This window comes from Blennius ocellaris (genome assembly GCF_963422515.1).
Source record: "Blennius ocellaris genome assembly, chromosome: 16".
NCBI classification, from domain to species: Eukaryota; Metazoa; Chordata; class Actinopteri; order Blenniiformes; family Blenniidae; genus Blennius; species Blennius ocellaris.
In genome coordinates, this window is record NC_137665.1 from 7,765,244 (window position 1) to 7,780,356 (window position 15,113).

The following is a 15,113-nucleotide window of genomic DNA, read 5'->3' on the forward strand; positions in this document are numbered from 1 at the left end:
TGCAAGAGGATGCTTGTTACCTTTATGTGTGACCAAAAAGACAGCGTATTCATCCAGTGCCTCCTCCCTCTGTAGTCCCATCTCATAACAGAGCTCCTCAATAGCATCCAAAGCAACCTAAAATGAATGAAAATTCAGCACGATTGTTTTATGTACGGCATCTCCTGTCAGCCCCTCTCCACATACTATAGGTGTTGCTCGATTTAGAAAAGATTTTATCTTCCTTTTCTCCACAGAGCTAATGGTGCTGCTTTCACAACATGACTATGCCTCAGTGTGAGCTACTTACGGAGCAAGTCTTGATTTTCAAGTGCCGTTCAATCCCACCTGGAAGCAAGAACAGCTGTCTTTTGGAGCTCCGTCCGGCCTGCAAGCAAAAAACCAACCAGAAGGAAACGTCAGATGAATGAACTGGAGTGAAGAGTGTGCGGCTGTTACTGAGGCGAGCTTAAGCAGCTGCTGAACAAAGACACATTTGGGGTTGACGAATGGCACAGCTGTAAAATCATCAGTATCACAGCACATGAATTAACAAGAGATATTTCTTAACAGTCGAAATTCCTGGAAGTGAACTCTTTAAAGGTGTATAAGCATACATCAGAGACGTACATTATATAAGGGGATGAATGTAGTACTTGCCAGCATTGCTTTGAGCTCCATGCTGTTGGGATACTGAATACGTCCGCCATATTGAAACGTCCTCTTCAAATTTTGTTCACAGGCCTTGGCAATACCTATCAGTTAAAAAAGATAAACACATTGGTAGCAATGGACGAATAAATGGCACGTGTTAATTTGATGATCTACCCTGGTACTGCTGCCCAGGACTGGCACAGGCATCCTGAAGAAACACCAGCAGAAATGGTTTCATAACGTCGGAGCAGCGATGGTAAGCTGTCAGGATGTACATCAATCTCCATCCTTTCTGACAACTGTCCCTACAGATAAAACACACAACTATAAATGGAGGCCTCCCCAGTAGACACGCCGCTAATTCCGCACTTGTTAGGAGTGAAAGTCTTACGGTTTGGAGCTGGTGTTGGTAGTGACTTGCTTCATCACTTGGCAGTAGGCTTCATCCTTCATCAAGCCATGATCACCACTTAACTATATTTATGAGTTACATGCATGAAGAGAAAACACAATAATATGAATGTGTAAACGTCTGTTAAGTATCTGTTAAAAACACGCAGGTAAGTGCTGTCTGTGTACCTTTAATATTGTGGTAACCAGGTCCTGTTCAGTCTGGCCTTTCAGTGGGAAATCTCCCATGAACTTCATTATGGCTGAACATAAAGGTAATACAAATTTCATTTAGGTGTAATCACAAACTAAGAACATTCTGCTGCAGAGTGATAGGTCATTCAGCATCAGTAGTGCCATGCTTTTTCTGTATTCTTGCCTATGAAAATGTCAACTGCCACTCTGTTCATCCCATTGTCGGAGAAGTCAATTAGGGACTCTTGGATTGGAGACTGAAAAAAACAAAAAAACGAAACACAAGACATAATGGGAGAAAATTTAGATTGAAATTTTTGATCAATCTTAGAAAATCCAACTTTGAAAAGTGCAAATTCATTTCTAATATCAAGTCAGTTGATGACACATCTTTTATATCAAATGTATGGTGAGTGGAAAATATTGAGCAGCGATCATTTGAGATGGTGTGTTTTTGTAAGGACTGTGCGTACAGTGGGACCACAGAAAGCTGTGGTTCTTTGAAAACAAGTAAAGGTGTAAAGTAACTATTTGTAGAAAACTATCGGCGTGGAAGATAAGATGCGTTTAAACAAGTCCGTGAGATAGGTTGTGACTGTGCAGATGCTCTTTGTTTGGGAGCAATGTTAAACCCACCCAGTTGGATGCTGACTGTACACGTTAAATGAGCAGTTTTTAGGTATATTTCTGGGACATGTTATTACCCAACAAACAACAAGCTTGCCAAGGCTGCAGCAGACAGCAATTTATTCTGTGCTCTGTCAGATAAAATGACTCTTTGTCCCAAAGGAGTCTGGAAAATATTCAGAATAAATCCTATACTTAAATGAAGATCTACTTTAGGTGGCTGTAAGCTATGCTTCTCTGTCTGTGTTCCAAACCAAAGCCCATAGGTGGAATTAGTAATTTATCTTTCTTCACGTTGCGGAGCCTGAGAGCCAGGAATTTACAGCCGCTGTCATCTGTTAGCTGAAACTATTTTGTGACCTGGGAGTACTTAAGGGCTGTTTCCAACAGACTAAAATCAACAATCAACACAAACTGGCAGATCCAAGGCAGCGTTAGAGCAGCAACATGAGGATGCTTAGACTTTAAAAATGTACGCACAAAAAATACGACTGATAAAGTCCTAATGATTTTGACAGATATTGTGATTGGATTCTTCATTTTCCTTTTTATTGAAACTATACTAATGTTTATTTAATGATAAATGTCACCAATATACTCCCAAAGACTTGTGCAGTGCAGTGGTAAGAGCCTCCTCTTTAAGTATTAACATGTTGGGGATTTATTCCCTCTGCTTCTCTGTCCAATTCTACATAAAATTGTTATTGAAGGGGAAAGTCATGACGGATTATATTCAAAATCTGCCAGAAGGGCTGAGCCCTCTCTAATGCTCTGTATTTTGTTGTTTGCAGAGTGACATCTGATATTTTTGAATGTGAAAGTGTATTCCTTCTCCAATCTACTACAAAGTATTGAAAAGAGATTTTAAAAACAACTTCCGCTACCTGGCAAAATATGTTTGGGACTTTTTTAATATTGATTATCTATATTTATGTATTTGAAAACAACAAATTATAAAAAGGTTTGGACGATGTGTAAATGCACGCAAGATCCCGAGATACTACAAATATGATGAATGAATCTGGGAAAAACCATAAATATAACCATCATCAAAAGCCAGACAGTAGACACCATTGTTAACTATACTTGACAGTCAGAGAATCTTCACCAAAAAAGGCCAATAAGGACTTTCCTCTCTGAGGAAACTTTTTAAGTTCTGACTCCATCAGTTGTTAATGATGAATATATTTTATAGATCATACTGGATCTCCACTGAGCTTTTCTATTCTTCGTCTTTTTTGGTAACCTCAGTACTAGGTCAAAAAATGCACTAAGACTAATGGATCAGTACAACGGGCAAATGATCAGTAAGGCTAATGCCATAGTGAGTATATATTTTTAATGAAAAATATATCATTTATGTGAAATGGTGCTATTTTAGTGAGAAGTGTCCAACTCAATTTTAAAAAGCGCATCGGGCAAAAAAATGTTTGCTGGAACAAAAAAGTATTAAATAATGGTTATGTAAAGATGTAATTGTTGCATTACCTTAGAAAATTTGACCATGTCAACAGGGTCTCTGCCCTCTTTCCCTTTTTTAGCTTTCTGATCACTGCAGAGAAAATGCAGACAGCAGTCAGTCATCATACACTTGATTTAACTATCTGACTCTCTGAGTTTTAAATTAAGACGTTTCTGCATTTTGTTGTATATTGTATGTGCGACTGACCTTCTGCTCTTCTGTGCTTCTCTGAAGTATTTCTTGGCAAACTCAACCATGTGGTACTGGCTGCTGTGTAGAGGGAGATCATCAAGTTCGATGCCCGGGCTGTCCCCGTACATCTCATTTACAACCTGTTACACAAACACCCACAGCACAGAAAGACCCCAAGCAAGTATACCAGTTAAATGAATACCAACACTGTAATTATCCAAACAATCTTCCATTTCTGCAGACCAAAACTTTCCAACGTGTGCTACGTAAACTCAATGTATGTGGGTTTATTTTCCAGCTGAACTCTGTTGATTAAGCGTATCATTCAGACACTGTTGTGGAGTTCAAGTTCAAATAAGCACATTTTGTGAACAACAGTCTGTAAATGTTCAAATAGAATCATCTTTCTTGGCACCTCGGTAGAAATGTCAAGCTCATGAGCAGCTACCGCAGAACCCATCGCAACGGCAACAGCGGCCGAGGCGGCGACGCGTCCGTGTCTGTCTCGTGGCTCCACACGATCTGGAGGTAGAAGGAGGAAGTCTGGTGCAGCCACTGGACGGACGTACTCACTGGGAAACACACCCGACTTCCCGTACACAGCCCCGAACCGCCAACCTAGAAGGACACACACAAAACAAATACTTTCTGATATACATCAGTAGGTGCGTGTCTCAATGCTACATGCATAAATCCTCTATACTATATAATACACTAAGAAATAATGTGTTCAACTGTAGAACGAAGAAGGTGAAACACTACTCATTCAAACAGAGCAGCTAAAAAGATGTAAAGAAACAGCATAAAGGCCCCTGACGAAAACACACGCAAAGCAGAGAATCACCCACCAAACTCAGCAGTGTCTCTTTTTAGCTCCTCCAGGAGCATGACCTTCTTTCTCACAACGCAGCCATAATGTTTACCTGAATACAAATACACACAGTAACTGCATGAAGCAAAAATAAGAAAAAACACGCTTCACGTAAGGAGGAAATTCAAACATTTAAGTATGAACTCCACTTGGTTTGATAGTAATTTGCAGTGTGTGTGATGGTGACAAGCATCTCACCGGCCTCCAGCCCGTCCATGTGCTGCAGTCTGAGGATGTCTCCTTTGTGAAAGCTGAGCATGTTTCTGTCCTCTGTGATGTAATTTCTCACCGCCACCACATACTCAGAGTCCTGACAGCAATACAACACATTAGCACTGCAAACTATGATAGGCACACAACCAGAGGACGTGCGAGCCAAGAAATTATGATCACAATTCTTTGTCTGTATAATTCATAGTAGGATTAGACAGGTGGGCTGGGTTCACTTTAAAATGATATATTTTGTCGTGTATATGTTCTCTTTTTAATCATGAAAAGCATTTAACATTTATTTGAGTATGGATTGAGAAAAACCTCCAAAACCTGTGGCATAAAACTATTTAGTAGAAAAGAGAAAAAAGAGATCAAATAAATACACATGGAGGAAGAATACTAAAATTAACAAATGTAGAAATAAAAATATGAATACTAATAAACTATGAAAACAGGGGTAATATATATTGGGAAAAGCAAGTCCTCTCGAAGAACCATTAAAAACAATCTCAATCAATCTGAAGCCGACAGGGAACCAATGAAGAGCGCCTGCATTTGTATTGACATCATACACATTAAACGGGTCCTTATTCCTGCTCCACAATCATGCTTCTCTGACCTTTTTGAGCTCTGTGAGGAAGTAGTCGATCATGTGTTTGACCTGTGGGGCCTTGGCGGAGAACAGGATCAGCTTCTCATTGGTCAGATTGAACTCCAGCATGTTCTTGGACGGGATAGACACAAACAGGATGTCCGAGTAGCTGCGCAGTGTCAAACCAGGATGTCAACTTCAGAGTCACAGTTCATGGAGTTCAACACAGATTACCTAGAGTATCAGAGAAAGCCTCACGGTGGATTTCAACAGTACCGAGAGAATCTCTCTTACTTGGTCGCAGTACTTTGACTAACTGAAGACACAAAATTGCGAGAAAATAATTTTCACTGAACGGCATTCAAGAATTTGTACTTTGTAATTGTCAAACAACTGTTGCAAAAAGGTGGCGCATGCTCGAATTGGCTATATTTGTAAGGATTTTGTATGCATAATGTACAATACTCACCAAATATTTGCCCAACGTTCAGATCAATTCAAAAATATTTGACCTTTGCTTGTGTCTTGCAATGAATACACGCATGCAATAGTAACTCAAAGCTATTGAGAATTCCTGACCATATAAATATTAGGTCTTGCCCCAGTCCAACAAGTCATTATTCTTTTTATTGTGTTTCAGCTGAAGACATGAGTCATTTCTACAGGGCTCACCTGTACGGCCTCAGCACTCTGAAGTAGTCTGAAGCAGAGGAGCTGCTCTTCACCATCTTCAGCAGCTTGATACCTTTATGAGACACGGACAATACCTGCACTCCTGTCCCCACACTGCCCTGTAAAACACACACACACACACGCGCGCACACATATGAACAAAAACAAAAAAGGCTGAATCTGATTGAGGATAACTTCAATCGTAATGTTCAGAAAAACTCACAGACGCTGGAAAGAGGCGGGAGAAATAAATCTCCCACAAGTCTCTGGCCATGATCACCACCTTCTTCTTCACATTTTCATCATGTGTCCCTGAAACTGGATCCACTTTGTTGTCCGCTGTCAAGACGGCAAAACAAGAGCTGTTAGCAAATCGAGACGCTCTCATAAATGCAAGTAAAACTTCATTAAAACACATTTAACAAGCCAACAACAAACCCAAAGACTAAAGCTCTTCAGGGAGTGTATTTTATTATGTTTTTTTTACCAAACATGGTCTTCATCTTCTGCCTCTCCTCCTGGGTAATTCGGATGCAAGCCTCAGAGAAAGTGTCGTGTAGGACCTGCAAAAGGAATATTAATCAAAAGTTGATATTTGAGAGTTCACAACAAGGTAGAAGCCAAGATAATAAATAACATAAAAGTAATCTCCTGGATTGTTAAATGTAAATAAAGGGCATTTTGCACTTCACTTTGCATTTAGATGTTTGTAATCATCTCAGAACACTACACCACCAAAATGACCCAACTTCCCTGCTACAGTGAAGCACAGATTACCTATTTAGAAGTTTAATGAAAACATAAGCAAATTAATTTGAAACAAATCTGAAAACAACTTATTGGATATCCAATATATAAGTAATAAGTAATTCATAACCCAACCTGTCTGAAGATTAGGTCGAGGATCAACGGATTGTTGAAAGTCTCTTTGGGGTAGAAAACCTGTGAACAATGAGTTACAGAGGAATAGAAATTGAGATTGACTTCAGCTCCCCCTGACCTTCAATAGCAGAAAGTAATTTAAAAAAATGTACATTAAAGAGGAAAAAGAATAAAGCTTTGAATTGGACAGACTTTTGCATTTCCATTTAAAATGGTTATAGTTTTGTTCAACAAAATGGAAATTGAATGAAAATGACACACCTCTTTTCTCATGTAGAGTTTCCACGGGACATTGGAGTAAGTGTAATATTCATCGCTGGTCCTGCTGTGGAGTTGAGTCTGAATGATCTCCTCCTCGACTGGCAACTCTCTGGAGACTAAAAACACACATTCATGAAGATTCTCATTGGAGTGAAGAATGTTTGCCAAATTTTCGGGAACCCCCCCCCCCCCCTTCCAGTCAGCTTCATGGGCACTCATGCAATGTGAATGAGACGTTCACCTGGAGGAGGAGCCGGGCCGATGGAGCTGGTGAGGGCTGTGGAGCGAGGCTTAGCTGTCTTGGTGACCTTGACTCCCCCTTCTTCTTTAGGCTGAGACTTTCTCTGAGACTGACACATGGAAATAGATTGAATAGAATTGTGGGTAAGCGCGACTGTGTGTGGAGCTGTGTATGCGTGCGGGTGCACCCGTGTTATGTGTACCGGTTGTGGTGGGTTAGCCATTTGATCTTTCAGAATTTCCATCGCTTCGTCATGAGGATCTGGCTTCCGCCCAAACATCTTTCCGTCACTTTTATTGAAAGTACAAAAGTTCAAATCATTAGAAAAAAAAAAGTGCAATAACATGGATTGAAGGCATCATCATTGTGTCCCAGTGTGTGTGTGTGTTTGTGTGTGTGTGTTTGTGTGTTTGTGTGTGTGTTACCGCTGTGCATTAGAAAGCCCAGTAGAAGATGTTGTTCCTGCAGGCTGATGCTGTTTGATGATGTCTTTGATGTCGTGGCTCGGCTCAACGTGCTCAGTGTGGCTCACGCTGGATCGGGTCACGTCTTCGGGAGGAGGCCTGCGTGTTGAACCTGAAATATGTTTTATTGTTACAACAAAAACAGTAGAAGTGGGGATATTGTGGTTCACAGTTGGTATCTTCACCCTGTAACCCAGCACCGGGCAAGGTTAACCCCTCAATGTGATAGACTTACTCACAATTACTATACTCTTGACTTTTGATTGGATTTGGTCTTATTTTAAACCTCAAATCACCATGTAGCAATGTGTCAACATTTTTCTTTCCATTTCCTTTTGAGTCAGAGACACCACTTATTAAATCATTGCCTGGAGCTCAAGTATAATTGTTACATTAACACCATGCAGCGAAGGCAACATACTTGTTTTCCGCTGAACAGAGGCAGAGTGGGATTTGTGCTGAGGCTCCCCACTCTCTTTGGTCTGCACAGAAACAAGAAGAAGAAATGGGTTTGGATGCTTGCAGCTCCCTCCATCGATGGCAAACTGTTTGCGTACGTTCACTCACAGGACTGGGTGTGTGTGAGCGCTGTGGCAAGTGTGTGTGATGATGAGTGGGTGGTGACTGTGGAGCCGGAGCCACAGGGGGGAATGAGGACAACATCTGCTGCTGGATTGCAATGGCCTGCATGGTCATCTGTTGGGCCTGTATCAGGAGCACACAGTCAGACAGTGCAGTGTATTTATACAACATATTTCTCCCTTATGTCACCATATAATTCCTTCATGTCAGAAAAAAACAAGCACACCTAATATACATTTTTAAATATATAAATGCACAGATTAATTTTATGTCAATTGACCAGCTCATCAGCGATGAGCTGTAAAAGTTGAATGTTGCAGCTACAGGTCTGCAATATTTGATCATTCTGGCTACTAATATGTTTGAATATATCCCCATTCTGTAAATGTAATTATACATCAGTTAACAGTTACAGTGGTAATCAGGTTGTAAGAAAAAAGGGCCTGACCAGAATGATAGCTTGCTGGTTGATGATAGCCTGTTGTTGCTGAGTCAGCATAGCCTGCTCCGATCCTAGAGTACATAAACAATTCAACAGTGAGATGATGCAAGATTAAGCAGCAGTAAATATACACACAGTATTCTGGGAAAAAAAACAAAAAAAACAAAAAAAACAAAAAACACCTTTGCAATCTTAAAAAAAAAAACCTATAAGAAACTACATCAACCTTTGACATGTCTGATCCAAATGTAGCACACTGTTAAACCCGTCATGCCCGCATGCTTCAGGCCAAACATGCTGGAAAACCTAAGGCACACTTTTTTCTGTACCTGGCACGCCTGTCATCACAGGCAAGCCCGGAACCATAGATGTGGCCGGAAGTGACGGCACCCCCGGCAGACCGGGGACACCAGTGAAATGGGACGCTACGTCTGTATCTCTATCGGCAGTGGGGGCAGTTGTTGGGGCAGCAGCAGGGGTGCGAGTGGGAGATGGGGTTGGCGCCACGCGAGTGGCTGGAGGGGTTGCAAAAGAAGTCTGGTAGTGGTAGGGGTGTTGTGGCCGGTTGTATTGGTGGTATTGTTGTTGCTGTTCTTCTTCTTGCCGTTGCTGTTGTTCGAGATGATGGTGGTGGGACGGGATTGGCATGGCCGGGATGGGAGGCATCATTCCGCCTGCTACTGGAAGCACTGGCACCGCTTGAGGAACAGCAGGCAGGGGAGATGGTTAAAGTCAGTCAGTACCAGTGTCACTGTTGGCGTGCCACTGTTTGTTTCAATGGACCGAAATAGAAGAGTGTCCCCAACCAGGCTGACCAAGATCATCATTTATTATTGCTGAATTCACAAATAGGAATATTTGGTCGATGTAATTTCTTCCACACAGCATTGACTTTCCTCTAGCCACACCATGAAGTTATCACATTTTCAAAAACTGCAGAATTGTCTTTAAATGTGAAATTTGACATCAATGGTTTAATCAACTAATCATAGAATGTAAAGCACTGGATGATCCACTAACTTGTTGCTGTCATTAAAAACATTTAAATGCTTGAAATGTTGACATTTTCATTATGTGAATCAGCTTTGTTCAAAACATAGCAGCAAAGAGGTGGATTTTTTTGCATAAATAAAGTTTTGGGTTTTGATTTTCATTATTTGATCTTGATAGTCCCACTTTATGGTGCATTGGGTGAAATGAATGTTTGGGTGAAAACCCTTGGTGCGAATTGGCAGACAACATATCACATTATATTCGAATGGACTTTTTTGTATCCTGCAAAGATTGCAAAACTACGTCAATCAAAAATAAGACAGTATTCACAGTAATGCAGCATTTCTGGCATCGCAACTGCTACTCTCTCTAATATACATTGGGCATGAGTAATCAGGTTGAAGTTATGAGTTTAATATGTTATTAGCATGATGCACAACATGAACATATTCTACACATTCAGATGCTTGGTAAAAGTTGTGTCCTTTTTCCAAAAGTAGAAAACAGGTGTGCATTATTGAATACAGAATCTAAGTTTTACCTCTAAGTTGTGTACATTCACAAATACACCTGCAGCGACAAACTCTATTACATGGTTGGGTTCTGGGTGGAGAGTGATAATAGTATGTGTGCTGCAGGTGGAAGAATTGGAGTGGCAGGTGCCCACAGAGGGTAAAGGAGTCATGTGTGGTTACAGTGAATGGCTATTCATGCATTATCCATGAGGCCAGACTGCTCATTACAGCCTCTAAATGGTTAAGCGTGGTGAACTGTAGCATCTGAACCTTTAAACCTCTGTCCTTTTCATTGTCGCTGAACGATAAAACTAACATGTTAATGCACCTACAGCTTCTTCGTTCCTTTTGCTTCTCTCTTTGTAATCAAATAATATCCTTTTATTAATGTATTGGACATATCAGATGTTTCCCTTTTAGTTGCTTACCGAATAGGTAGAGATGTATTATACATCTACACATATAATAATCCCAACATTTAAAACTTTGTTGTGTTTGCAGCTTTCGGTGAAGGTTATAAAGGTGAGAAAGAGGCCACAAGTACCTGTCAACCGGAGAATAATAGCAAGGCTTCAGAAGAACATTAATTATTAATGTCAGGAGGGACAAGGATTAAAAAGAAAACAAAAATCACAAACAAAATTGAAAAAAAAAAAAAGACTAACACCAAAATGCAGTTGGAAGTAATTAAGACTAAAACTCCACAGAGAGACAGATAATCGGCACTGACTCATAACAAGGAAGCACACGCCACTCCAATGTTTTACCTCCTGGATGTATTCCCGGCGGATAAGGCCGGCTGCGAGCCATTTGACCACCCTCTTCTCTTCCTCCACCTGGGGTGCCTATACCTCCTCCTCCCTTCATCCTTGCTGACAAACTTCCAGCCTTTTCCATATCCTGGTGAGCAGAAGGGAGGAGGTGGAGAAAACAATGAGTGCAGACGGTGAGAGATTGGAAGAGACCTTGAAGACTGACAAAATGCAAAAGAGAGAGGGAGGGAGGGAGGGAGTGTAGTGTATTGGTTCAGACCCTCTCTGACTGAGTTAGAGCAGCAGGAACTGAATACTCCCCAGGAAGTACCGTACAAAGTGTACGACATGCACCAGCACACATGCACACACAAAACACATAGAAAGTAGTAAGTTGGCAACATAAATATTAAGACACAACAGATAGAATACAACAAAATACAGTGATACATGGAGGAAATCTAATACCAATAACAGAAAGCAAGAAAAAAAAAACATAGCTTCAATATTGAGCACATACCCTCAGGGTCAGTACTACAGGCAATACTGAAGAAAATGTTGACAAATATTTCAAAAATGCAGCAAAATATTTTGTCTTTGCATAATATGTTGGGAGGATACAAGTCAAAGCCGAAAATGCACCGGATTCAACAAAGCTGCTATTTCCCAAAATGAAAAACCAAACTGCAGAGCTGTCCGTGACACATTTCCCTCAGAGGAGTTTATATCACTGCCTACTGGTACGTTCAATACGGTAGATCGCTCAGTAACCTAATCACCCCCCTGTCTGCCCCATTCATACCCAAACAGAAAAGGCGGATCACATGTTCCATCCATCGATCATCACTCAACTCCATTCGCACTCACGTGGTGGGTGACGTGGAGGAAGCATGTGTATGCAATTCAGAACGAAGGCTACGGATCATTTCTGTCTGAATGGAACTATTTTTATTTGCTCAATTTACTACAATGACATTGATCTTTATCGGATATGTTTTGATTTGACTTGATTTGGACTAGAAAAATATTGTCAATTCTCCAATTTTTCATTTGATAAATGATTTGACAAATAAATCGCAATCAAAAGTCTCGCGATCATATAATAATTTAAGAAAACAACATTCCATCCATCTTCTTTGCCCACTTTCGGGGGTCACAGAGGGCAGAAGCCTATCCCAGCTGACAGTGTAAAAAGAAAATGTTTGGTTAAAACAATGCAGTTTGTGGTTAAAAAAATGTGATCACTCACTATGCTGCCGTCAGACAGCACTGGATCAAACAGACTGTCCAGGTAGCGGTCCATCCCTCTCTGAGTCTGGCCGTCACTGAGTGCATCCGACTCTACTGAGCACAAAGAAAAAGTCAAAAAGATTGAAGCATGTTCCATACTTGCCAAAGTAGATCATTTCCACAAAATCCGAGACATCCGGTTTATTAAATAGAAAAGGGACCATTTTGTTGAGAACCTTCAGATGTAATTGTGTGTTTGTGTACCATGGCTGAAGTATCCATCAGAGTCGGGCAGACTGTAGGCTGGCCTCCCACTGTGAGGAAAGGAAGAAGGAAGCTCCTCATCTGAGTCAAAGCCACTGCCAAACAAGGTACTGAGGAGAGGAGACGAGTGGGTTACTGCTTGATGGTACGCTCTGTACGTGCTGATGGTGTGTGTGTGTGTGTGTGTGTGTGTGTGTGTGTGTGTGTGTGTGTGTGTGTGTGTGTGTGTGTGTGTGTGTGTGTGTGTGTGTGTGTGTGTGTGTGTGTGTGTGTGTGTGTGTGTGTGTGTGTGTGTGCGTGTGTGTGTGTGTGTGTGTGTTGGGGGTTCTGCACACTGACAGGCTAGCATTGGCTCTGACTCGAGTTGGGTTGTCAGAGCTGATGATGAAGTAACTCTTTTGCTTCGGGAAGTCCACAGGGAGCTCAAGGTCGGCAATCAGGTCCATGACATAGTCGTGACCGGCTAACTCCACCCACTGGCCTTGCTCCCTCATCAGAATCGAACTCCCCTTCCACCAGTCAGACACCCCCCTATAAGGATGCGTAAAATTGACCAAATGCTTGTGACACAATGTTGCTCTGGCAATCTTTTGTAACCATTAATACCAAGAGGTTAAAAAAAAAAAGTCTGGTTATGAAAGAGAATTTTAAGACCAATTTATAATAAATGCATTTACAAAGTCATGGTATTTTCTGAATAAATAAAAAGCACCTGTGACGCAGGATGTCTCCAGCTAAATCCTCTCCACTGGTCCAGGAATGGACCGGACACAGGAATGACCCTCCTGCACAAAAAAACAAAAAAAACCAACATCCAACACTTTAAACGCTTTGTTTCGGTTATATTTCTGAAATCTGCCAATATTTCGTTTTATATGTAATATTTTAGCAAATCAGTAGGACAAAACTACATTTCTAGGTAGAGCAAAGGGGCAGGACCTTGAAAAGGTACGATGCAATGTCGAAAAGTCAAGCTCTATCTCACCATCCAAACAGTGCACGTGCAACACCATGTTAGCTTTTTTTCGATTGGCTGTCCACTCGAGGAGTGACAGCGGATAGGTCCGAGCAGTCTCAGCTGCAGAGCCCGAGCCAATCTGTATCTTTTGATTGGCTTGGATGAGTCTGTGCTGCAGCAGAGCCTGAGCACCAGCGGGAGCATGGTCAGACACAAACCTGGACAGTAAAGGAAATTCACGTAAGACATTTCTATGTATTTTCTTTGTACAATCCAGTGACCGTCTGTGTTGTGTGACATATGTTCACAGATACGACGGAGGATTTCTTACTTCAACAGATATTTGTCCATTTTAGGGGAAGGGCTAAAGCTGCAGACACATGCCAACAGCAGCAGCCAACCTCTCTCTGCATTGTCAATGTTTACATTCCTCCACACCTGGTTAACAACCTGAGCGAGGATCTCATCTCGCAACCCAGGAGATGACAAACCCCTTTGGATAATGTAATTTCCAAACATGTTTTCCTGGGCTCCGTTCAGGTGAGGGTCCCCCATGAAGCGCAACACCTGAAGAAGCAAAAGTGTAAACGAGAGTAAAGTCAATTATCAATTATGTAGCATCAATCTGTTAAATATAATAAACAGTCTCACAGGACAAGCAATCACTTGATAATAAGAATATTAAAATTAGCATTGAATAAGGTTCCTTTTTAGTGGATTGATAGATTTACTACATTCTTACAGCATCCCTGTTTTTGACTGTTTTTCAGTTAGTATGCAGTAATTGCTACCTAAATGTTGCGCAGGACTGATCCGGGCTACATTGATTTAGTAAAACTGCATCCCTTTGATTACCTAGTTGTAGTTTTTATGCTTTTATATAGTGATGTTCTGACAAACTGCACATGGACCAGCCCTGTGGTACTAGTATAAGCATGTCGTCATGACCTGGGAGAGATAAAGAAAATAATGAACAGTGAATCCCATCCCAAACCTAATCAATCCCAGCTTACTTGTTTATGAAATTATAACATGATAGAGACATAGGTTTGGCTTGGCAATGACAATGCCAATGTAACTGGATTAACTATTGGAAACCCTGTCACTGTTCAAAACTAAGGTTAATTAAAAAAAGTTTACCATGATAAAAACTTCCAGAGCCTCAGGTCTCAGATCCTCTTCCAGTCGGGTCAGTGGCCACTCCAGAGGGGCCATCAACATCCCAAACTTTGGCTCCTACAGAGAATATTTACAGTTTGTTTCATCCAATCAACTTTAAACTTCGGGATGCATACTGAGACACATATATGGGCTGTTACAAAGCAAGTTTCAAGCGGTTTGCTTTCCATGAAGCATACTTGAGTTTGCACATCTCACCCTGAAGTAGATCTGGACATAGCGATAGAAAGGGTAGTTGTTGATGTCCAGGGGTAGAGTGAGTTGACCCTCTTCCTTGATATGGGGAGTTTGCAGCAGAGCCAAACAGTCTGAGTGCAGCTCCCTGCGGACTGAACAGACAAACACAGAAGAGAGAATGAGCAATCAGACTAAATTCACATCCCTGAAAGTCCTTTAATATATGTTACGACAAGAAAATAACACAAAAATAACAAATATGAAAGTAGTTGACCCCCTTATACAGGTTTTTTACTTACTGTGGAGACACATATCACACAAATGTT

General features: G+C 41.1%; 1 protein-coding gene across 1 annotated transcript in view; it reads right to left on the bottom strand.

The window, feature by feature from the left end:
* Window positions 1-15,113, bottom strand: part of myo15aa (myosin XVAa) — a gene marked incomplete at both ends in the record, with an annotated part of 29,729 nt that overhangs the window by 1,935 nt on the left and 12,681 nt on the right. The window contains 33 exons of the mRNA XM_080510917.1: window positions 21-117; window positions 290-367; window positions 640-734; window positions 808-938; window positions 1,025-1,107; window positions 1,213-1,286; window positions 1,403-1,475; window positions 3,334-3,397; window positions 3,515-3,639; window positions 3,915-4,117; window positions 4,348-4,422; window positions 4,569-4,680; window positions 5,203-5,344; window positions 5,848-5,966; window positions 6,071-6,186; window positions 6,335-6,410; window positions 6,730-6,789; window positions 6,991-7,106; window positions 7,232-7,340; window positions 7,434-7,521; window positions 7,657-7,807; window positions 8,117-8,177; window positions 8,263-8,400; window positions 8,726-8,790; window positions 10,995-11,127; window positions 12,229-12,320; window positions 12,474-12,583; window positions 12,813-13,004; window positions 13,186-13,258; window positions 13,459-13,649; window positions 13,763-13,998; window positions 14,572-14,667; window positions 14,809-14,939. Of these exons, the coding sequence (XP_080367043.1) occupies window positions 21-117; window positions 290-367; window positions 640-734; window positions 808-938; window positions 1,025-1,107; window positions 1,213-1,286; window positions 1,403-1,475; window positions 3,334-3,397; window positions 3,515-3,639; window positions 3,915-4,117; window positions 4,348-4,422; window positions 4,569-4,680; window positions 5,203-5,344; window positions 5,848-5,966; window positions 6,071-6,186; window positions 6,335-6,410; window positions 6,730-6,789; window positions 6,991-7,106; window positions 7,232-7,340; window positions 7,434-7,521; window positions 7,657-7,807; window positions 8,117-8,177; window positions 8,263-8,400; window positions 8,726-8,790; window positions 10,995-11,127; window positions 12,229-12,320; window positions 12,474-12,583; window positions 12,813-13,004; window positions 13,186-13,258; window positions 13,459-13,649; window positions 13,763-13,998; window positions 14,572-14,667; window positions 14,809-14,939 (3,705 nt within the window). The remainder of the gene's footprint in view (window positions 1-20; window positions 118-289; window positions 368-639; window positions 735-807; window positions 939-1,024; window positions 1,108-1,212; window positions 1,287-1,402; window positions 1,476-3,333; window positions 3,398-3,514; window positions 3,640-3,914; window positions 4,118-4,347; window positions 4,423-4,568; window positions 4,681-5,202; window positions 5,345-5,847; window positions 5,967-6,070; window positions 6,187-6,334; window positions 6,411-6,729; window positions 6,790-6,990; window positions 7,107-7,231; window positions 7,341-7,433; window positions 7,522-7,656; window positions 7,808-8,116; window positions 8,178-8,262; window positions 8,401-8,725; window positions 8,791-10,994; window positions 11,128-12,228; window positions 12,321-12,473; window positions 12,584-12,812; window positions 13,005-13,185; window positions 13,259-13,458; window positions 13,650-13,762; window positions 13,999-14,571; window positions 14,668-14,808; window positions 14,940-15,113) is intronic.